General features: G+C 34.0%; 1 protein-coding gene across 1 annotated transcript in view; it reads left to right on the forward strand.

Annotated features, from left to right (window-relative positions):
• Positions 1-1,573: 1,573 nt before the first annotated feature.
• The window catches only part of LOC127557049 (ferritin light chain-like), a 95,475-nt gene continuing 71,261 nt past the window's right edge, over positions 1,574-25,787 (forward strand). The window contains 1 exon segment of the mRNA XM_051990530.1: positions 1,574-1,765. Coding sequence (XP_051846490.1) covers positions 1,574-1,765 — 192 coding nt within the window.

Here is a 25,787-nt window from a genome sequence, read left to right on the forward strand (position 1 = left end):
CTATTTCTGCCTTTTTGCATTCAATTTTGAGGTCTTTATGTCCTAATATACAGTCAATTTTTGTATGGGATCCATGAACTACTCAGAAGAAAGTGTAATCCTTTCTGTCTCCATTTTGTTTTCTCCAGAGATCTATTATATCTAACTTTTCTAGTATTCTATTTATCTCCTTGATTTCTTTTTTATTTATTTTGTGGTTTGATTTATCTAATTCTAAGAGTGTAAGGTTGAGATCTCCCATTATTATAGTTTTACTATGTATTTGTTCTTGCAACTCTCTTAACTTCTCCTTTAGGAAGTTAGATGCTACACCACTTGTGCATATATGTTTAGTATTGATATTGCTTCATTGTATATGCTACCTTTCAACAAGGCATTGTGCCCTTCCTTATCTCTTTTAATTAGATCAATATTTGCTTTTGCTTGATCTGAGATAAGGATGGCTACCCTGCTTTTTTGACTTTACCTGAAGGTTAATAGATTCTGCTCCAATCTTTTACCTTTACTCTATATGTATCACCTTGTTTTAAATGTGTTTCCTGTAAACAACATATTGTGGGATTCTGGCTTTTGATCTAGTCTGCTATCCACCTCTGTTTTAGGGAGAGCTTATCCCATTCACATTTACAATTAAAACTACTAATTCTCTATTTCCTTCCATCTTATTATCCCCAGATTTTGCATTTCTTTTTCTTTCTCCCTTTACCCCTCCCCAATGTTAAACTTATGTGCACAACTTGCCTCATGCAGCACTTCCTTTTTACAATCATTCCCATCCTCTTTGTGTCCCTTCCTCTTTCTTATACTTTCCCCTTATTACTATTTTCCTTTTCCCTTTTCCTCTCCTACTTTTTTATGAGGTGAGAGAAGTTTCTCTGTAAACAAATATGCCTGTTATTTTCTCTTTGAGTCAAATCTGATCAGAATAAGATTCACACAATGTTCCTCCTCCTCCCTAAATTCTCTCAGATATGATAGTTTCCTTTGCCTTTTCATGGGATGTAATTTCCCTCTACTTATCCCCCCTTTTCCCTTTTTCTGATACTACCTCCTTTCCACTTCTACTTCCCATTTTTATATTATATCAGTAAAATCAAATTATATGTGTACTCTTTATGTGTTTCCATAACAGAAATATGGTTCTCAAGAGTTCTTTTTACTTTTTATGCTTCTCTTGAGACCTATAGTTGGAGGTCAATTTTTTTGTTTAGCTCTGTTTTTTCATTGGAAACAAATGGAATTCACCTGATTTGTTAAATGTCCATCTTCTTCCCTGAAAGAAAATGCTTAGCTTACCTTGGTAGTTTACTTTTGGCTGCATTCCAAGTTCTTTTGCCTTTTGGAATATCAGATCCAGGCCCTTTGATCCTTTAATATCGAAGCAGCTATATCTTAAGTGATCCTTATTGTGGCTCCTCGGTAGTTGAATTGTTTTTTGTTTTTTTGTTTTTTTCTGGTTGCTGGTAATATTTTTTCCTTAGTCTGGTAGTCTGAAATTTAGCCACAATATTCCTTGGAGTTTTTATTTTAGAGTCTCTTTCAGAAGATATTTGATGTCACTGCCCTGGGAAGCATGGCCATGAAGCAAAAGTTCCACTTCCCCAGGCAAAGCCCTCCTTTCCCCATGCCCCTGAAGAATTATGGTTGCCCTGGGAAGAGTACCCCTGCTGTACAGAAGTGTGGCTACCCTGGGCAAAAACCCCTCACTGCAGAATGTGGCTCTGCAGCTGCGCTGCGGTTTGTGCTGAGTCACTTCCAGTGCTGGGTGTGTATAGTCAGAACTTGTTAAGCTCTGGGGTTTTGGGTACACGCTGTCTTTGGCATTCATGTAACTTCTCTGCTGATCTACTGATTTGCAACCAAAGCAGAGCAGCCAACTTGTGGTAGAATTTTCCCTGCAAATTCTCCATTCACTGAGACCACCTGCATCCCAGGTCTGCTCAGTGTGCTAGCTTCTGTGCCTCCTTACCTGTGCTGGCCTCCTCCCTCCCAATCAGGACAAATCTTTTTTGGTGATCTTCCAGATTATCTTAAGCTGGCAATTTGTTGTACTCACAATATTTGTGGATTTTTACCAGTTAAGCACTATTTCTGAGCCTGAATTTGGTAATTAGTACTGAGGGTAGAAGAGGAGCTTAGGATGACTCGTATGTCTTCTCCACCATCTTGGCCTAGAAGTATCTTTAAAAGCAGCTGTACAAAACTTTTAAGCATGAAACAGTACAAACTTCACCCAGAAAGCAGATCTCTTCTTTTACAAAAGAATGAAAAGTCAAGCAACACTCAGGGAAAATGAACAACAGGAAAAAAACTCTGAATATAGAAAATTACTACAGTGACAAGAAAGATTGAGACACACAAGCAGAAGATAACTTATTCAAAGCTCCTATACCCTAAGCTTCCAAGAAAAATATAAATTGACCTCAGGCCATAGAAAAGATTTAACAAGATTTTTAAGATCAAGTAAAAAAGTACAGGAAAAATGGAAAGTAAAATAAAGTGATGAAATAAAATCATAAAAAAATGAGTCAAGAGATCAGTAGAGGAGACACCAAAAATATTGGAGAAAATAAGAGTTTAAAAAAAATTCAGGTTGGGCGTAGAACCAAAAAGGTGGAGATGTCACACATTTCTCTCTGACCTCTACATCCCTGACACTAATTACAAAATCCAGCCTCTGAATTAGCTCTGGACTGTCAGAACCCACAAATATTGGGAGTGCAACAAATTATCCACAGAAGATAATTTTGAAGATCACCAGAAAAGGTCTGTTTCAATCAGAAACAGGAGGGAGGCAGCAAGGCACAAGCAGCTGACCACAAACATCAGCACAAACAGCACAGAGTCCCAGAACAGTGTACAGTCTGCTGGTCAATGGACTCTACATGGCAAAGAATCTACAGGGAGGAATCTATAAGAATCTACAGCAGTGTTGGCTAGTCTGCCCTGGTTGCAAGCCTATAGATTGGCAGAGAAGTTATAAAACATCCAACATAAACACAAAAGATCAAAAGAGAACCCCCAAAGCCAGAAGCTTATATGACCGGCTATACCCCCTCAGTACCAGAAGTGAATCAGCACTGACCCACCACTGCTGCAGCTCATTGGAAAACTTCCCCATTCTAAAAACAGATCTTAACTTTTTTTTTTTAATGGGTAAAAAAGTAAAGAGGACCCTAACAATTGACAATTTTATGGAGAAAGAGAAGAACGGATTTAAAACCCTGAGGAGACTAAAGGCAACTTGTCTCCAGATGAAGCCCCAAAATGTGATATAACCTGGTATCTATCATACAAAAAAATTTTAAAAAGGAGCTTTAAAAAGAACTATAAGAAAAATGGGGAAAGAAAATGAAAAATTGCAAGAAGGTTGGGACAAGACAACAAAGAAAGTATCTGAAGAAAATTCACTACAAAAGAGACTTAATGAAATGGCAAAAACATATAACTCTTTAAAAGATAAAGATGATAAAATGTAAAAAGAAAGCAACTCCTAGAAAAACAGAATTTGTGAAACAGATAAAGAAAATGACTCCTTAAAGAACAGAACTTTTGAAATGGAAAAAAAATCCCATTGAACAAAACAACCCACTTAAAAATTCAATTGTACAAATACAAAAAGAAATAAAAAAGTACATGAAGAAAATAATTCACTAAAATTCAGAGTAGAACAAATGGAAATGAATGACTCAATGAGACAACAAGATTCACTCAAACAAAACCAAAAAATGAAAAAAATAGAAAAAAATGTAAACTATCTAATTGGGAAAATAATCAACCTGGAAAATAGATTTAGGAGAGACAATATAAGCATTATTAGATTCCCTGAAATACATGATTTAAAAAAGAGCCTAGATACTGATTTTCTTTCATGGAAGAAGATGGACATTCAATGAAACTGTAGAATTCCATTTATTTTTCATGAAAAGACAAGAGCTAAGCAAAAACTTTGACCAACAAATATAGAACTCATGAGAAGTATAAAAATGTCAAAAGAAAAAAAAAACTTTTGAGAACTGTATTTCTGTTATGGGTATACATAGAGAAATCATGAAATAAAACTGCTTGGATATTAAAAAATTAGAAGGTAAAATGACAATTGAAAGAATTCAATGAACACCTCCTGAAAGAGACCCAAAAATTAAAACCCCAAGAAATATCATGGTTAAATTTGCAAACTATCGGATCAAGGAAAAAAATATTTGAAGGAGCCATAAAGAAACAATTGAAATACTGAGGAGCCACAATAAAGACTCAGGACTCAGCAGCTTCCACTTTAAAGGATCAAAGGGCCTGGAATCTGATATTCCAAAAAACAAAGGAACTTGGAATGCAACTAAGAATAAATTACACTGCTAAACTAAGCATTTTCTTTCATGGAAGAAGATGGACATTCAATGAAACTGTAGAATTCCATTTATTTTTTATGAAAAGACAAGAGCTAAGCAAAAACTTTGACCAACAAATATAGAACTCATGAGAAGCATAAAAATGTCAAAAAAAAAAAAACTTTTGAGAACTGTATTTCAGTTATGGGTATACATAGAGAGTACATGTATTTTCTGATTTTGCTGTTATAATATAAAAAGAAACTAGAGGTAGAAAAGTTATAGTGATAGAAAAAAGGGGAAAGTAGATGTAAAATGAGGGAAATTACATCTTAGGAAAGGGCAAAGAAAGTCTATTATAATTGAGGAAAATAAGGCAGGGTGAAGAATATTGTGTGAATCTTACTTTCATCAGGTTTGGCTCAAAGAAAGGATATTAGATATATATATTGCTTTCACCGAGAAACATCTCTCAACTTGTAGAAAAGTGGGAGGGGAAAGGGGAAAAGTAAAAGGATAAGTGAAATAGAAAGGAAGGGGGGAATAGTAGGGAAAGACATAAGAAAGGGGAAGAGTGTCTAAAAGGAGAAGACTGCTTGAGGCAGGTTTTGCTCATAAGTAAAATACTGGATAGGAGGGAAAAAGGGAAAGGAAAGTATAATTTGGGGTTAGTAAGGTAGCAGGAAATACAGAGTTAGTAATTTACATTGTAAATGTGAATGGGGTGAAGTCTCCCATAAAACATAAGCAGATAGCAAACTGAATTAAAAAAAAACAGACTCCTACAATATGTTGTTTACAAGAAACACATTTAAAGCAAAATGACATACAGAGTAAAGGTAAAAGGCCGAAGAATAATCTATTATATTTTGAATAAATTAAAAAAGAAAGCATAGCCATTCTGATCTCAGTTCAAGAAAAATCAAAAATTGATCTAATTAAAAGAGATAAGGAAGGAAACTGTATCTTGGTAAAGGGTACTATAGATAATGAAGCAATATCATTATTAAACATATATGCAACATGTGGTGTAGCAGCTAAATTCCTAAAAGAGAAAGAGGGTTAAAAGAGATTCAAGAAGAAATATACAGCAAAACTATAAAAGTGGGATATCTCAATCTTGCTTTCTCAGAACTAGATAAACCACAATACAAAATAAATAAGAAAGAAGTTAAAGAAATAAATAGAATATTAGAAAAAACTAGATATGATACATCTTTGGAGGAAACTGAATGGAGACAGAAAGGAGTACACTTTCTTCTTGGAAGTTCATGGAATCAATACAAAAACTGACCATATATTAGGACATAAAGTCCTCAAAATCAAATGCAGAAAGGCAGAAATAGTATATGTATTTATTTTCAGATCATGATGCAATAAAAATTACATTCAGTAAAGGGCCAATAGTAAATAGACCAAAAAGAAATTGGAAACTAAATAATCTCATCCTAAAGAATGATGGGTGAAACAGCAAATCATAGACACAATCAACAATTTCATTCAAGAGAATGACAATTATAAGAACCACCTGCCAGTGGCTACTCAAGGTCTAACTCAGACCTATAGAATGGATCTCTTCATGTGAGAGGATGATGATGGTGATACAAGGAGACTGAAAGGGATTTACTATAGTCACATTGTCTGACATTTCTCCTCTTCCCTCTGCCTCCAATTTATTTCATTCCCAATCTATTAAGCAACATCTGTGCCAGTAAAGGCTGCTTTCCAACTTCTCCAAATGTTATGATCCACAGCTCTGGAAGCTCTTGGGAAATTAACCTGCCCCTTCATTTACACATAGTCCTTAATACACAATAATGAGACAACATGCCAAAATTTGTGAGATATAGCAAAAGTGATAATAAGTGGAAATGTTATATCTCTAAGTGCTTAATTATATAAAATACAGAAAGAGAAGATCAATAAATTGGGCTTGCAACTAAAAACTCTAGAAAAAGAATAAATTAAAAAAAAGCCATGAAATACCAAACTTGAAATTCTAACAATAAAAGAGATATAATTTAATATATATTTATATATTTATAGGATATATACATATATATAATTGAATATATAATTGAAACAAAAAACCCTATTTAATTAATAAATAAAACCAAAAGTTGGTTTTATGAAAAAACAACAACAACAAAATAGATAAACTTTTAGTTAATTTGATTAAAAAAGAAAAGAGGAAAATCAAATTGTTAGACTCAAAACTGAAAAGGGAGAACGATCCACCAATGAAGAAGAAACTAGATTAATTATCAGGAGTTACTTGCCTAACTTTATGCCAATAAATTTGACAACTTAAGTGAAATGGAGGTATACCTACAAAAATACAGATTGTCCAAATTAACAGAGGAAATAAGCTACTTAAATAGCCCCATTTGAGGAAAAGCATTAGAACAAGCTAGTAATCAATTCCCCCAAAAAAATCCCTAAGACCAGATGGATTCACATTTAAAGAACAATTAACTCCAACACTACATAAATTATTTGAAAAAATAGGGAATGAGGAACTCCCACAAAATTCTTCTTATGACACAGACATGGTACTGACACCTAAACCAGGTAGGATGAAAACACAGAAAAAAAAATTATAGGCCAATCTCCCTAATGTATATTGATGCAAAAATCTTAAATAAAATATTAGCAAAAAGATTACAGATAAACTCCCCCAGAATAATACAACAAGACCAAGTAGAATTTATACCAATAATATAGGACTGGTTTGATATTAGAAAAGTGTTAACATAATTGACTATATCAGTAACTAAATCAACAAAAACTATATGATTATCTCAGTAGATGTAGAAAAAGGCATTTGATAAAATCCAATACCTATCCTGTTAAAAAACCCTAGAGAGTATAGGAATAAATGGAGTTCTCCTTAAAATAGTCAGGGGCATCTATTTAAAACCATCAGCAAACATCATATGTAATGGGGAAAAACTAAAACCATTCCTAATAAGATCAAGAATGAAACAAGGATGCCAACTATCACCATTACTATTCAATATAATATTAGCAATGCTTTTGCTAATAAGACTTGAAAGGAGTTCAAAGAAATTAGAGTAGGTAATGAGGAAATCAAATTATCATTCTTTGCAGATGATATGATGGTATACTTAGATAATCCTAGAGAATCAACTAAAAAGCTATTAGAAATAATCTACAACTTTAGCAAAATTGCAGGATACAAAATAAATCCACAAAAATTATCAGCATTCTTATATATCACTAACATAATCCAACAGCAAGAGATATAGAGAAAATCCATTTAAAATAATTGTTATAATATAAAATATTAGGGAACTTATCTGCCAAGGGAAAGTCAGGAACCATATAAGCAAAACTATACTTTCCATACAAATAAAGTCAGATATAAGCAATTGGAAAAAAATAATGTCAAGTGCTCATGGATAGTTCATGTGAACATAATAAAGATGACAATACTCCCTAAACTAATCTATTTATTTAGTGCTTTACCAATCAAACTTCCAAGAAACTATTTTACTGACCTAGAAAACAACAACAAAATTTATCTAGAAGAACAAAAGGTCAAGAATTTCAAAGGAATTAATGAAAAGAAAAGCAAATGTAGGTGGCTTAGCTCTAACAGATCTAAAACTATATTGTAAAGCAGCGGTCATCAAAACCATTTGGTACTGGCTAAGAAATAGAAAAGTGAGCCAGTGAAATAGGTTAGGTTCACAAAACAAAATAGCCAATGTTATATAACAATCTAGTATTCAACAAAACCAAAGGCCCCAGCTTTTTGGAAAAGAATTTGCTATTTGACAAATACTGCTGGGAAAATTGGAAACTAGTATGGCAGAAAGTAGGCCTAGACCCAGAACTAACACCGTATACCAAGATAAGGTTGAAATGGGTTCATGATCTAGACATAAAGAATGATATAAACAAACTAGAAGAACACAGGATAATTTACCTCTCAGATTTGTGGAGAAAGAAATTTGTAAACAAAGAAGAACTACAGACCATTTTTGATCATAAAATATATATTTTTGATTATATTAAGTTAAAAAGTTTTTGTACAAACAAAATTAATGCAGACAAGATTAAAAGGGAAGCAATAAACTGAGAAAACATTTTTACAACCAAAGGAAATGATGAAGGCCTCATTTCTAAAATATATAGAGAATTGACTCAAATTTATAATAGTTCAATCCTTTATCTAGTTGATAAATGATCAAAGGATATGAACAGTTTTCAGATGAAGAAATTGAAACTCTTTGTAACCATATGAAAAGGTGTTCCAAAGCATTATTAATCAGGGAAATGCAAATTAAGATAACTCTGAGATACCATTTCAAAGCTGTCAGATTGGCTAAGGTGACAAAAAAAGATAATGACAAATGTTGGAAGGGATATGGGAAAACTGGGACACTGACATATTGTTGGTGGCACTGTGAATGGATCCAGCCATTTTGGAGAGCAGTTTGGAAATATACTCAAACAATTATCAAACTCTGAATACTTTTTGATCCAGCAGTGTTTCTATTGGAATTATAGTCCAAAGAGATCATTAAAGGAGGGAAAGGGAACCCCATGTGCAAAAACATTTGTGGCAGTCCTTTTTGTAGTGGCTAGAAACTGGAAATTGGATGGATGCCCATCAATTGGAGAATGGCTGAATAAATCATGGTGTATGAATGCTATGGAACATTTTTGTTCTGTAAGAATCAACCAGCAGGATGATTTCAGAAAGGCTTGTAAAGACCTACATGAACTGATGCTAAGTGAAATGAGCAGAACCAGGAGATCATCATACATGGCAATAACAAGAGTACATGACGATCCATTCTGGCGGACATGGCTCTCTTCAACACTGAGATGATTCAAACCAGTTCCACTTCTTCAGTGATTAAGAGAGCCATCTACACCCATAGAGATAACCATGGAAGTAGTGTATGGAATACAACATAGCATTGCCACTCTTTCTCTTGTTATTTGATTGCATTTTGTTTTCTTTCTTAGATTTTCTTGTGTTTCCTTCTTGATCTGATTTTTCTTGTGCAACAAGATAACTGTATAAATATGTATACATATATTGTGTCTAACATGTATTTCGACACATTTAACATGTAATGAACTACCTGCCAGATAGGGGAAGGGGTGGGGGGAGAAGGGGAAAATTTGAAACAAAATGTTATGCCAGAGTCAATGTTGAAAAAATTACATATGCATATGCTTTATAAGTAAAAACTTTTAATAAAATAAATCCAGGTCAAATGGTAAAGGAGATAGCAAAAATGGTGGAAGAATGCTTCACAGTGCAGAATTGTTCAAATGGAAAGAGAAGAACAAAAATTACTAAGAAAAAAAAAAGCTTCTTTAAAAAGTATAATTAGCCAAATAGAAAATGATATACAAATGTTTCCTGAAGTAAACAATTACATAAAAATCAGAATTCAGCAAGTGGAATCTAATGGCTTTATTTTTTTGGTTTCTTTTATTGAAATTTTTTATTTTCAAATCTTATGCAAAGATAATTTTTCACCATTGACCCTTGAAAGATCTTGTGTTCCAATTTTTCTCCCTTACCACCAGTTCTTCTCCGAGATGGCAAGTAATCCAATAAATGTTAAATGTGGTAAAAAAAAAAATCTATACATAAATACAATATAGGCCTACATAGTTATACAGTTATCTTGCTGAACAAGAAGAATCAGCCCAAAAAGTAAAAAAAGAAGAAGAAATCAGAAAGAAAATAAAATCGGCTAACAACAAAAAAGTGAAAATGCTATGTTGTTATTGACAGTCAGTTCCCAAAGTTCACTCTCTGTGTGTACACAACTTCATCATAATAAGATCACTGGAACTCACCTGAATTGTCTCATTGTTAAAAAGAGCTACATCCATCAGAACTGATTATCATATAATCTTGCAGTGGTCATGTACAATGAAATCCTGGTTCTGCTTATTTCATTTAACATTAGTTCCTTTAACTCTCTCCACACCTCTCTGAAATCATCCTGCTGATCATTCCTTATAGAACAATAATATTTTAATAATAATATTAATATGAATAACATTCATATACCATAATTTATTCAGCCATTCTCCAATTGACACGCATCCACTCAGTTTCCAGTCTGTTGCCACTATAAAAAGGGCTGCCACAAACATTTTTTCACATGTGGATCCCTTTCCTTCCTTTAAGATCTCTTTATATAATCCCAATAGAAATACTGCTAGATCAAAGATTATGGATAATTTTGAACTTAATTAACCTTTTGAATTTTTCCAAATTGCTCTCCATAATTGTTATCCATTCATAATTACAGAAACAATGTCTGTGTCCTATTGTTCCCACATTCCCTCCCACATTTGCCATTATCTTTTCCTGTCTTCTTAGCCAATCAATTGGATATGATACTACTAGTGGTATCACAAAGACATCTTAATTTGCATTTCTCTGATCAATAGTAATTTGAAGCCCCTTTTCATATGACTAGAAATGGTTTCAATTTCTTCATCTGAAAATTATCTTTTCATATATTTTTACAATTTTTCAATTGGAGAATGGATTGAATCTTTGTAATTTTGAGTCAATTTTCTATATATTTTAGAAATGAGGCCTTTTTCAGAACTCTTAAAGGTCAAAGTGTTCTCCTATTTTATTGCTTCCCTTCTAATCTAGTCTGCATTAGGTTTGTTTGTTTGTACCAAAATTTTTGACATAATATAATCAAAATCATTTTTTTTTTTTGATGTTCAATAATTATTTCCAGTTCTTTGGGCACAAATTCCTTTCTTCTCCACAGATCTGAGAGGTAAGCTATTGTATGTTCTTCTAATGTGCCTATAATATCACTCTTTAGGTCTAAATCATGAACCCATTTCAAATTTAACTTGGTACATGGTGTGAGTCATTGCCTACTTTTCACCATACTAGTTTGCAATTTTCACAGCAGTTTTTGTCAAATAATGAGTTCTTATCCTAAAAGCAGGGTTGTTTGGGTTTGTCAAATAGTACATTTCTGTAATCATTTGTTATTTTGTCCTGTGAACTTAACCTACTATGCTAATGGACTTCTCTTATTTCTTTTCCAGTACCAAATTGTTTTGATGACGCTCCTTTATAATATAGTTTTAGATCTAGCACAGCTAGGGTATCTTTATTAGCACTTTTTATCATTAATTCCCTTGATCTTTTGTTCTTCCAGATGAACTTTGTTATTATTTTGAATAGGTCTGTAAAATAAATTCTTGAAAGTTTGATTAGTATGACACTAAGTATATTAATTGAAGTAGTATTGTCATTTTTTATTATATTGGTGCAACCTACTCTTGATCACTTCATATTTTTCCAACTGATTAGATCTTATTTTATTTGTGTAGAAAGTGATTTGTAGTTTTGCTCATATAGTTCTTGACTTTCCTTTGGGAGATAGATTTCCAAATATTTTACATTATAGACAGTTATTTTGAAGTGTGTTTTTTTTTTTTAATCTCTTGCTGCTGGACTTTGTTGGTAATATATGAAAATGCTGGTGATTTATGTGGATTTATTTTGTGTCTTGCAGTTTTACTAAAATTGTGGATTGTTTCTAGTAGTTTTTTTTAAGTTGGTTCTCTAAAATTCTCCAAGTATATCATCATATCATCTGCAAAGAGTGAGAATTTGGTTTTCCCATTGCCTGTTCTCATTCCTTTAGTCTCTTTTTCTTCTCATTGCTAAAGCTAAAATTTCTAATACAATATTGAATAGCAATAGTATCAGTGAAACAACCTTGTTTTATCCCTGATCTTATTGGGAATGGTTCTAGTTTTTCCCCATTACATCTGATGCTTGCTGATGGTTTAAAATAGGTGCCACTGATCATTTCAGAAAAACAGTCTGTTTATTCCTATGCTCTCTAGAGTTTTTAATAGGAATGGGTGTTGCATTTTGTCAAATGCTTTTTTGCATCTATTGAAATAATCATATGATTTTTGTTAGTTTGATTATTGATAATAGTCAGTTATACTAATAGTTTGCCTAATATTGAACCAGCCCTGCATTCCTGGTATAAATCCCACTTGGTCATAGTGTATTATCTTGGTGATGACTTTCTGTAATCTCGTTGCTAATATTTTATTTAAGATTTTTGCATCCATATTCATTAGGGAAATTGGCATATAACTTTCTTTTTCTGTCTTTATCCTGCCTTATTTAGCTATTAACACCATATCTGTGTCATAAAAGGAATTTTATAGGACTCCTTCTTTCCCCACTTTTTCAAATAATTTATATAGCATTGGAATTAATTGTTGTTTAAATATTTGTAAGAATTCACATGTAAATCCATGGCCTTAGAGCTTTTTTCTTAGGGTGTTGATTAATAGCTTGTGGTATTCCTTTTTCTATAAGGGGACGATTTAAATAATTTATTTCCTCTTTTGTTAACCTGGGCAATCTATATGTTTGTAGCTATTCCTCCATTTCTCATAGATTATCAAATTTATTGGCATTTAGCTTGGCAAAATAACTCCTAATTATTGCTGTGATTTCCTCTTCATTTTTGAGACTATCAATTTGGTTTTTCTTTCCTTTTTTAATCAAACTAACTAAAAGTTTATCTCTTTTGTTGATTTTTTTCAAGGCTGCACTTTGAAGGGCAGCCAGCACGAGGAGGAAAGGGGAGGGGTACTGGAACTGCGTTGTTCTCCCAACCTGAATCTTCCTTCTCCCAGTCCTTCTCCTGGACATCACTTCCCATCCTTTTGAAAACAAACCCCACGAACACTCTTTGACCGCATTCCTTCTGAAGGGTGCTGCAGACCTGACTTGGATCTAGCCATGTCTTATGGCCTATGACAAGCTCCTCCTGAGAGGTGAGCTGTGTCAGGCTCAGGGGCAGTGATGTGGACCCTTGGCATAGCCTCCTCTTCTGAATGTATAGGGAGTCCATAAAATCTTGACTCCACATATCTTCTTTCCTGTCCCCTGTCCCCATAAATGCATGGAAATTAGTTCTGGTTTTGAAATACTGGTGCAGTTTCCCCTTTTCCCTCTGCATGTGTCAAGATTGAATATTTTTCATAAAATTATTTCATAAAATTTCATAAATTTTTTCATAAAATTATTTCATAAAATTATTCATAAAAATCATGACTGACTTTTTCACAAAACCAACTCTTAGTTTTATTTATTAGTTCAAACACTTTCTTATTTTCATTTTATTAATCTCCCCTTTTATTTTCAGAATTTTATATGTGGCATTTAAACAAGGGTTTTTAACTTGTTCTTTTTCTAGTGTTTTTAGTTGTAAGCCCAATTCACTGTTCTTCTCTTTGTTTATTTTATGCAAGTAAGCATCTAAAGATATAAAATTTCCCCTACTAACTGCTTTGGCTGCATCCCAGAAATTGATTGCTAGGTTATTATGGTCAGGTCTTGTGTTCTTCCAAGTCTCAATGACTTATAATTTGTCTTTTGTATTTGCTTTTGGGTGATTTACAATAAATCAGCTAAATCTCTTGCTTGCAAATAGGACAGAGCAGCCTAAGAGCTCACAGAAGATTCCCTGATGCATGGAAGGCCCAAAGCTCTGGCTCCCTATCTCAGCTATTTGCCCCAGGCACTCTTTGTGTAGTCTTGACTCAGCAGACTTTCCCCCTGCCAGATTGAAACAGACTTGCTCTGAAGTTCTTCCAAAGTATCTTCTGGAAATGTGCTGCACTTCAAATATTTGTGGCTTCTGTCATTCCTGAACTAGTTCAGAGACTTAATCTGCTGTTGGTTTGAGAGAAGGTCAGAGGAGGTCAGATAGAGATTTGTCTACTCTGACATCTTGGTTTCACCCCTTAACTAAGACTTTATGAGATATCAAGAAACAATAAAGTAAAAAACAAAAGAATGGAAAAAAGTAGAAAACTGTGATAAAAAAAAAAGGCCAGATATAATTTGTCAAGAAATTATCAAGGAAAATTGTGTTAATATTCTAGAACCAGAAAGTAAAATAGAAAATAAAAGAATCCATTGGCTACCTGCTGAAAGAAATTCCAAAATGAAAACTCCCAGGAACATTATAGGCAAATTCTGGAGTTTCCATGATCAATGAGAAAGTAATGCAAGCAGCCAAAAAGAAATAATAAAGTATAGGGGAATCAGAGACTGAATAGCAGATTTGACAGCTTCTACATTAAAGGACTGAAGAACTTGGATTGCAATTTTCCAGAGTACAAAGGAACTAGTATTTCAAATAAGAATCATGTAACCCAGCAAACCTGAGTATAATATTTCAGGGGGAAAAATACACATTCAGTGAAATGGAGAACTTCTATATTTTCCTAATGGAAAGACTAGAGCTGAATAGAAAATTTGACTTACAAATGAAAGATGCAGAAGATACATTAAAAAGTAAACAGGAAAGGTACTTAATAAATGACTTAATAAAGTTAAGCTATTTACATGCCTACATGGGAAAATGATACTTGATATTCATAATTTTTTTTTTTTCACTATTAGGGAAGCTAGCAGGAGTATATGTAGATAAAGGACACATGTGTGAGTTCAATTTGAAGGAATAAAAATGCAAAGAAATGGTAGAGTATAATAAATAATTTCACATAAAAGAGTCAAGAATTCTGGGATCTTCTCAAAGTCCCCCAGTTTCCCTCAAAAAATCACATGAAATCGGCTCCTGACTTCCGGTCAAGATGGCGGAGAGGAGGCACACTGCTGTGTAGCTCCACGTTTTTCTCTCACTATCCATTTCATTACAAGCCTCTGAATTGATACTTGACTGAAAAAAACCCCACAAATAGTTACCAAGAGAATCCATCCTTGAGATTTGCCAAGAAAGGTCTGTTTTTGCGTGAGGGCTGGGATGGTTTTGGATCAGGCACAGGGTGCAGACAGGCAACTGAGAGCATGGGAGGTGGCTCACAGCCAAGCAGACTGGAGAGGGGGTGGGGTGTGATCGCAACCGTCTCTGAGGAGAGAGCTTTGCTACAGGTTTGGATACTTTGCTCCGGCAGCAAGCCAGCAGCCCAGCAGAGAAGCTAAAAACACCGGGGTGAAGAATACAACCCCAAACAGCTGGAGTCTCTTGGGACCTGGCCACCACCCCCACCCCCCCAGTGACTCAGCACGCTCTGGGATCTCAGAGTGCAGGTGCAGCACAGTAGGGCTAGTGCCTCACTGCTACTGCCCCCGCTGTCTGTAGAGGAAGCTCAGTAACACACAACCCAGCCCCTCCCCCCAAAAAGCAGACTCCAAATTAGGGGTGATTTCTTTTTCTCTTTTTGCTAGTTTGTCTTTGATTCTTTGACATAATGAGCAAAAAACTGAAGAGGACTTTAACCCTTGACAGCTTCTATACAGAAAGAGAGCAGACTCCAAATCCTGAGGAGACTAAAAACAGACAGTCCCCAGGTGAATCCCCAAAGGAGGAGATCATCTGTTCCTCAGCACAGATGAACCTCATGGAAGTAATTAAAAAGGGTGTCACAAGGGAACTAAAAAAAAAATGGGAAAGGAGAGGGAGGCTTGGCAAGAGAGTCTGGAGAAGTCATCCCACTCAGTTAAAGAGAGACTGGATAAATAAATAAAATCCTTAAAAAATAGGATTAGTGAACTGGAAACAGAAAATAGCTCTCTAAAAAACAAAATTGGTGAAATGGAAAAAAATTCCACAGAACAAAAGAACTCAATGGGACAATTAGAAAAAGATTTTAAAAGAGTAAGTGAAGAAAACACTTCATTAAAAATCAGAATCGAACAATTGGACTTGAATGACTCGAGGAGACAAGAAGAACCAGTCAAGCAAAGCCAAAAACATCAAGCAATGGAAAAGAATGTGAAATACCTTCTGGGGAAGACGACAGACCTGGAAAACAGATCCAGGAGAGACAATCTGAGAATCATCGGACTCCCAGGAAAGCATGATGAAAAAAAGAGCCTGGACACTATTTTCCAGGAAATTATCAAAGAGAACTGCCCAGAAATCTTAGGAACAGAAGATAAAATAGACATTGAAAGAATTCATCGATCACCCACTGAAAGGGATCCTAAAATCAAAACACCAAGGAATATAGTGGCCAAATGCCAGAATCTTCAGACGAAGGAAAAAATATTGCAAGCAGCTAGAAAAACCCAATTCAAGTATCGAGGAGCCACAACAAGGATCACTCAGGATCTGGCAGCATCCACATTAAAGGATCAAAGGGCCTGGAATATGATATTCTGAAAGGCTAAAGAACTTGGAATGCAACCAAAAATAACTTACCCAGCTAGAATGAGCATCTTTTTCCAAGGAAGAAGATGGACATTCAACAAAGTAAGTGAATTTCCCCTATTTTTGATGAAAAAGCCAGAACTTAACAAAAAGTTTGATCTACAAATATAGGAATCAAGAGAAATCTAAAAAGATAAAGATTAATCTTGGGAACTATATTTCTGATATAAAGAGGTATAAAGAATACATGTATACCTTGTGCTAGAAAGTAGATGTAGAAAGGACATTGTACCACAAAAAGGGTAAAGTGGGAGTACTACATCTCATGAAGAGGCAAAGGAAACCTATTATATCTGAGAGAAAGAATGGAGAGGGATGAATATAGTGGGTATCTTACTGCCTTCAGAATTGGCTTTAAGAGAAAAATTTTAGACATATTTAATTTATGGTGAAACTTCTCCCACTTCATTGAGAAGTGAGAAAGGAAAAGTGAAAAGGGAAGGAATAAGCTAAGTGGAAGGGAATACAGTAACTGGGAGGGAAAGGGTTTAGATGGGGGAGGTAATCTAAGATGGGGGGGAGATACTAAAAAGGGAGGGCTGTGAGAAGCAAGTGCTCACAAGCTTAATGCTGGGAAGGTGGGTAAGGGGGAAAGAAGGGAGAAAGGCATTAAACAGGGGTTAACAAGATAGCAAGTAATACAGAATTGGTCATTTTAACCCTAAATGTGAATGAGGTAAACTCCCCCATAAAGAGGAAGTGGTTAGCAGAATGGATTAAAAGCCAGAATCCTACAATATGTTGTTTACAGGAAACACACCTGAAGTGGGGAGATACATGCAGGTTAAAGGTAAAAGGTCGGAGCAAAATCTACTATGCTTCAGCTGAAGTCAAAAAAGCAGGAGTAGCCATCCTGATCTCAGATCAAGCTAAAGCAAAAATTGATCTAATTAAAAGAGATAAGGAAGGGCACTATATCTTGCTAAAGGGTAGCATGGATAATAAAGCAATATCACTATTAAACATATATGCACCAAGTGGGGTAGCATCTAATTTCTTAAAAGAAAAATTAAGAGAGGCTGCAAGAAGAAATAGACAGCAAAACTATAATAGTGGGAGATCTCAACCTTGCACTCTTAGAATTAGATAAATCAAACCACAAAATAAATAAGAAAGAAGTCAAAGAGGTAAATAGAATACTAGAAAAGTTAGATATGATAGATCTCTGGAGAAAATGTAATGGAGACAGAAAGGAGTACACTTTCTTTTCAGCAGTTCATGGAACCTATACAAAAATTGACCATATATTAGGACATAAAAACCTCAAATTCAAATGCAGTAAGGCAGAAATAGTAAATTCATCCTTTTCAGACCACGATGCAATGAAAATTACATTCAACAAAAAGCCAGGGGAAAGTAGACCAAAAAATAATTGGAAACTAAATAATCTTATACTAAAGAATGATTGGGTAAAACAGCAAATCATAGACATAATTAATAATTTCACCCAGAAAATGATAATAATGGGACATCATACCAAAATATATAGGATACAGCCAAAGTGGTAATAAGGGGAAATTTCATATCTCTAGAGGCCTATTTGCATAAAATAGAGAAAGAGAAGCTCAATGAATTGGGCTTGCAACTAACAATGCTAGAAAAGGAACAAATTAAAACCCCCCAGTCAAATACTAAACTTGAAATTCTAAAAATAAAAGGAGAGATCAATAAAATTGAAAGTAAAAAAACTATTGAATTAATTAATAAAACTAAAAGTTGGCTCTATGAAAAAAACAATGAAATAGACAAACCCTTAGTAAATCAGATTAAAAAAAGGAAAGAGGAAAATCAAATTGTTAGTCTTAAAAATGAAAAGGGAGAACTCGCCACTAACGAAGAGGAAATTAGAGCAATAATTAGGAGTTACTTTGCCCAACTTTATGCCAATAAATTTGACAACTTAAGTGAAATAGAAGAATACCTCCAAAAATATAGCTTGCCCAAACCAACAGAGGAAGAAGTAAATATCCTAAACAGTCCCATCTCAGAAAAAGAAATAGAACAAAGTATCAACCAACTTCCTAAGAAAAAATCCCCAGGACCAGATGGATTTACATGTGAATTCTACCAAACATTTAAAGAACAATTAACTCCAATGCTAAATAAACTATTTGAAAAAATAAGGATTGAAGGAGTCCTACCAAACTCCTTTTATGACACAGACATGGTACTGCTACCTAAACCAGGTAGGTTGAAAACATAGAAAGAAAATTATAGACCAATCTCCCTAATGAATATTGATGCTAAAATCTTAAATAAAATATTAGCAAAAAGATTACAGATAATCATCCCCAGGATAATACATCATGACCAAGTAGGATTTATACCAGGAATGCAGGGCTGGTTAAATATTAGGAAAACTATTAGCATAATTGACTATATCAATAACCAACCAAACAAAAACCATATGATCATCTCAATAGATGCAGAAAAAGCATTTGATAAAATCCAACATCCATTCCTAATAAAAACACTTGAGAGCATAGGAATAAATGGACTTTTCCTTAAAATAGTCAGGAGCATATATTTAAAACCATCAGTAAGCATCATATACAATGGGGAAAAACTGGAATCCTTCCCAGTAAGATCTGGAGTGAAGCAAGGTTGCTCACTATCACCAATATTATTCAATATCGTATTAGAAACACTAGCCTCTGCAATAAGAGTCAATAAAGTTATTAAAGGAATTAGAGTAGGCAATGAGGAAACCAACTATCACTCTTTGCAGATGATATGATGGTATACCTAGAAAACCCCAGAGATTCTACTAAAATGTTATTAGAAATAATTCACAATTTTAGCAAAGTAGCTGGATACAAAATAAATCCCCATAAATCCTCAGAATTTTTATACATCACCAACAAAATCCAACAGCAAGAGATACAAAGAGAAATTCCATTCAGAATAACTGTTGATAGCAGAAAATATTTGGGAATCTATCTACCAAAGGAAAGTCAGGAATTATATGGACAAAATTACAAAAAAGTTTCCACACAAATAAAGTCAGACTTAAATAATTGGAAAAATATTAAGTGCTCTTGGATAGGCCGAGTGAATATAATAAAGATGATAATACTCCCTAAACTAATCTATTTATTTAGTGCTATACCAATCAGACTTCCAAGAAAATATTTTAATGATCTAGAAAAAATAACAACAAAATTCATATGGAACAATAAAAAGTCAATTCTCTCAAGGGAATTAATGAAAAAAAAATCAAATGAAGGTGGCCTAGCTGTACCTGATCTAAAATTATATTATAAAGCAGCAGTCACCAAAACCATTTGGTACTGGCTAAGAAATAGATTTGTTGATCAGTGGAAAAGGTTAGGTTCACAAGACAGAATAGTCAACTATAGCAATCTAGTGTTTGACAAACCCAAAGATCCTAACTTTTGGGATAAGAATTCATTATTCAATAAAAACTGCTGGGATAACTGGAAGTTAGTATGGCAGAAATTAGGCGTGTACCCACACTTAACACCATATACCAAGATAAGATTGAAATGGGTCCATGACTTAGGCATAAAGAACGAGATTATAAATAAATTGGAGGAACATAGGATAGTTTATCTCTCAGACTTGTGGAGGAGAAGGAAAATTGTGACCAAAGATGAACTAGAGACTATTACCGATCACAAAATAGAAAATTTTGATTATATCAAATTAACAAGCCTTTGTACAAATAAAACTAATGCAAACAAGATTAGAAGGGAAGCAACAAACTGGGAAAACATCTTCACAGTTAAAGGTTCTGATAAAGGCCTCATTTCCAAAATATATAGAGAACTGACTCAAATTTATAAGAAATCAAGCCATTCTCCAATTGATAAATGGTCAAAGGATATAAACAGACAATTTTCAGATGATGAAATTGAAACTATTACCACTCATATGAAAGAGTGTTCCAAATCATTATTGATCAGAGAAATGCAAATTAAGACAACTCTGAGATACCACTACATACCTGTCAGATTGGCTAAGATGACAGGAAAAAATAACGATGTATGTTGGAGGGGATGTGGGAAAACTGGGACACTGATGCATTGTTGGTGGAACTGTGAACGAATCCAACCATTCTGGAGAGCAATCTGGAATTATGCCCAAAAAGTTACCAAATTGTGCATATCCTTTGATCCAGCAGTGTTTCTATTGGGCTTATATCCCAAAGAAATACTAAAGAAGGGAAAGGGACCTGTATGTGCCAAAATGTTTGTGGCAGCCCTGTTTGTAGTGGCTAGAAACTGGAAATTGAATGGATGCCCATCAATTGGAGAATGGCTGGGTAAATTGTGGTATATGAATGTTATGGAATATTATTGTTCCATAAGAAATGGCCAGCAAGATGAATACAGGGAGGCTTGGAGAGACTTACATGAACTGATGCTAAGTGAAATGAGCAGAACCAGGAAATCATTATACACTTCAACAATGATAGTGTATGAGGATGTATTCTGATGGAAGTGGATTCCTTTGACAAAGACTCAATTTCAACTGATAAATGATGGACAGAAGCAGCTACACCCAAAGAAAGAACACTGGGAAACGAATGTGAACTATTTGCATTTTTGTTTTTCTTTCCGAGTTGTTTTTTACCTTCTGAATCCAATTCTCCCTGTGCAACAAGAGAACTGCTAGGTTCTGCACACATATATTGTATCTAGGATATACTGCAACATATTTAACATATATAGGACTGCTTGCCATCTAGGGGAGGGGATGGAGGGAAGAACAGGAAAAATTGGAACAGAAGCGAGTGCAAGGCATAATGTTGTAAAAAAATTACCCTGGCATGGATTCTGTCAATATAAAGTTATTATAAAATAAAATAAAATATTAAATTCAAAATAAATAAAAACATGAAATCAAGCCTATGAAAAAATTATGATGAAACATTCTTCATCTCAACATAGATTGAAAAAAAATTTAAGAAAGGTCAGTCTCACAGGGGTGAAAAGGACATTCAGCTCAGTTCCGACAGAGTCTGGAAAGCTGGTGAGAGGATCATACATTGAATACCCTACAAACAGAAGAGATCCTTGTGCTCAAAGCCATAATTGGTCATATCAATAACAAAAACAATCAAAATCTTATGATAATCTCAGTAGATGCAAGAAAAAAATCTTTTGACAAAATATGGCAACCATTCCTACTAAAAAACATTAGGAAGCATAGGGACGAAGGAATCTTTATTTAAAATAATAAGCAGTATCCTCTAAAGCCAACAGCAAGCACTATTTCTAATGGAAAGAATCTTAATACATTCCCAATAAAGATCAGGAGTGAAACAAGGATGCTCATCATCACCCCTAATATTTAACATTGTACTAGAAATACTGATTTAGCAATAAAAAACAAACAAAAAAATGAATTAGAATTGGCAATGAGGAAAAAATATAACTCTTTGAAGATGATGTGATGACATAGAGAGAGTCCTAGAAAATCATCCAAAAACATACTTTATATCAACTTAGAAAAAACAAATGAATTGCTTCTGGTCACACAATTTAAAATTCTCATAGGATTAATTCAAAGCCAGTTATTTCTTCATCTTAAGTCTAACCAGATTTCTACTTTACATAGCTAGATTTGGCAATTAATGAAATTTTCTGCACTTCCTGTTACCATTACAGAATCAAGGAAGGATATAACCAGAAAGAAATTCAATAATAACCTCTAAGAAGAAGCAGTCAGGTAAACAAATGTAAGCATGTTTTAAACTGAAGTAGGAGAGAGAGAAAAAAATGGAGATAAAGAGGAGACAAAATGAATTATAAAGAAGATTCATAATAATCCAGTTTAAGAGCAACACACTTGGAAACAATAATAGTATGAAGATTCATTTAATGTTTTTTTTTTAAATTTAATTTTATTTAATAATAACTTTGTATTGACAGAATCCATGCCAGGATAATTTTTACACAGCATTATCCCTTGAAATCACTTATGTTTCATTTTTTCCCCTCCCTCCCTCCTCCCCCCCCAAGATGGCAAGCAGTCCTATATATGTTAATTATGTTGCAGTATATCCTAGATACAATACACATTTGCAGAACTGAACAGTTCTCCCGCTGCACAGGGAGAATTGGATTCAGAAGGTAAAAATAACTCAGGAAGAAAATCAAAAATCAAATAGTTCACATTCATTTCCCAGTATTCCTTCTTTGGGTGTAGCTGTTTCTGTCCATCATTTATCCAATGAAACTGAGTTAAGTCTCTTTGTCAGAGAAATCCACTTCCATCAGAATACATCCTCATACAATATCGTTGTCAAAGTGTATAATGATCTCCTGGTTCTGCTCATCTCACTTAGCATCAGTCCATGTAGGTCTCTCCAAGCCTCTCTGTATTCATCCTGCTGGTCATTCCTTACAGAGCAATAATATTCCATAACATTCATATACCACAATTTACCCAGCCATTCTCCAATTGATGGGCATCCGTTCATTTTCCAGTTTCTAGCCACTACAAACAGGGCTGCTACAAACATTTTGGCACATACAGGTCCCTTTCCCTTTTTTAGTATCTCTTTGGGGTATAAGCCCAATAGAAACACTGCTGGATCAAAGGGTATGCACAGTTTGATAACTTTTTGGGCATAATTCCAGATTGCTCTCCAGAATGGCTGGATTAGTTCACAACTCCACCAACAATGCATCAGTGTCCCCATTTTCCCGCATCCCCTCCAACATTCATCATTATTTTTTCCTGTCATCTTAGCCAATCTGACAGGTGTGTAGTGATATCTCAGAGTTGTCTTAATTTGCATTTCTCTGATCAATAGTGATTTGGAACACTCTTTCATGTGAGTGGTAATAGTTTCAATTTCTTCATCTGAAAATTGTCTGTTCATATCCTTTGACCATTTATCAATTGGAGAATGGCTTGATTTTTTATAAATTTGAGTCAGTTCTCTATATATTTTGGAAATGAGGCCTTTATCAGAACCTTTAATTGTAAAGATGTTTTCCCAGTTTGTTGCTTCCCTACTAATCTTGTTTGCATTCATTCTGTTTGTACAAAGGCTTTTTAATTTGATATAATCAAAATTTTCTATTTTGTAATCAGTAATGGTCTCTAGTTCATCTTTGGTCACAAATTTCTTTCTCCTCCACAAGTCTGAGAGATAAACTATCCTATGTTCCTCTAATTTATTTATAATCTCGTTCTTTATGCCTAGGTCATGGACCCATTTTGATCTTATCTTGGTATGTGGTGTTAAGTGTGGGTCCTTGCCTAATTTCTGCCATACTAATTTCCAGTTATCCCAGCAGTTTTTATCAAATAATGAAATCTTATCCCAAAATTTAGAATCTTTGGGTTTGTCAAACACTAGATTGCTATAGTTGACTATTCTGTCTTGTGAACCTAACCTTTTCCACTGATCAACTAATCTATTTCTAAGCCAATACCAAATGGTTTTGGTGACTGCTGCTTTATAATATAATTTTAGATCAGGTACAGCTAGACCACCTTCATTTGATTTTTTTTTCATTAATTCCCTTGAGATTCTCGACTTTTTATTGTTCCATATGAATTTTGTTGTTATTTTTTCTAGATCAATAAAATATTTTCTTGGAAGTCTGATTGGTATAGCACTAAATAAATAGATTAGTTTAGGGAGTATTGTCATCTTTATTATATTTGCTTGGCCTATCCAAGAGCACTTAATATTTTTCCAATTATTTAAGTCTGACTTTATTTGTGTGAAAACTTTTTTGTAATTTTGCTCATATAATTCCTGACTTTCCTTTGGTAGGTAGATTCCCAAATATTTTATGCTATCAACAGTTATTTTGAAAGGAATTTCTCTTTGTATCTCTTGCTCTTGGATTTTGTTGGTGGTGTATAAGAATGCTGAGGATTTGTGGGGATTTATTTTGTATCCTGCTACTTTGCTAAAATTGTGAATTATTTCTAATAGCTTTTTAGTAGAATCTCTGGGGTTTTCTAGGTATACCATCATATCATCTGCAAAGAGTGATAGTTTGGTTTCCTCATTGCCTACTCTAATTCCTTTAATCTCTTTCTCGACTCTTATTGCAGAGGCTAGTGTTTCTAATACAATATTGAATAATAATGGTGATAGTGGGCAACAAGATTCATTTAATGTTGTCAGCCATGCATACATAACCTAAAAAAAAAGGATAAGTGACAGTGGATCATCAGCATCATATTTCAAGGAGCCAAAGACTTTGAAACCTTTTCCACAGGGTTTTTGCAATAGAATAATTTATGATTTGTCTCTAATGGCTGTATGATTATTCGTTTTTAATACCTTTCAATTACAGAAATATAATTTAAGTTTCCACAATATGCAGAATACTGTTCTGTAGGAGATGCCAGAAGAAGTAACTACAACCATGGTCTTTGCTTTATCAAGTTGTCAAAATAACAGATGAACATGTAAACATGAAACAAACATAAAACATATGAGGAGGATATTAGAGAGAGTATGTATTCTTTTTGAGATTTGTAAAAAGAAACATGATTAACAACTGGATTGTTGTTGGAAGACTTCATAAGAGTCAAGGGACATGAGGAAAAACTTGGGGGATGAGTAGAATCTTAATATGTAGAGACAGAAAATGAAGAGTCATCTCAGGAATAGAAAATGACTTAGGCAAAGATATTGTGGTGGGAAAATTGGTAGGAAAAAGTGGGAGATGCCTAAGGAGTAATTAGTTAAATAATTTGGCAGGGAGATTGAAAATGTCTATCGAATATATTAAGAAAAGTGTGAAACAGGGAATAAAATAGTATCAGAACAATAAAAAGTGAAGGACCATAGATGTGGATCTAAATAATTTCAGATTTACTCAGAAATTATAATCGATAATATATAGATAAATAGATATAGATATAGTAACTTAAGATTTGTAACTTATTTTTCATATATTTGTTTTACATATACTCCATTGTGCAGGTATTATTGTGTAAATTTAACAAAGGGAGATCAATGGTTAAGTGATTTAGGAATGGTCATATTGCCATGAAGTGTCAGAAATCTGAATCAAACACAAGTCTTTTGGGTCTTAAAGACCTTAAAGACTGGTTCTTCTAGGATACCAAGGTAGAAAAAAGGCAAAAATTAACAACAACAAGAAGGAAAAAAAAATAATTTAGTGATAGAAGAGAGAGAAGAAACTAAATGTGCTTAAGACAGATTAACAGGGCAGTGCTTTGAATAATAGATTACAGAAAAAAA

This window comes from Antechinus flavipes, chromosome 3 (genome assembly GCF_016432865.1).
Source record: "Antechinus flavipes isolate AdamAnt ecotype Samford, QLD, Australia chromosome 3, AdamAnt_v2, whole genome shotgun sequence".
Taxonomy (NCBI): domain Eukaryota; kingdom Metazoa; phylum Chordata; class Mammalia; order Dasyuromorphia; family Dasyuridae; genus Antechinus; species Antechinus flavipes.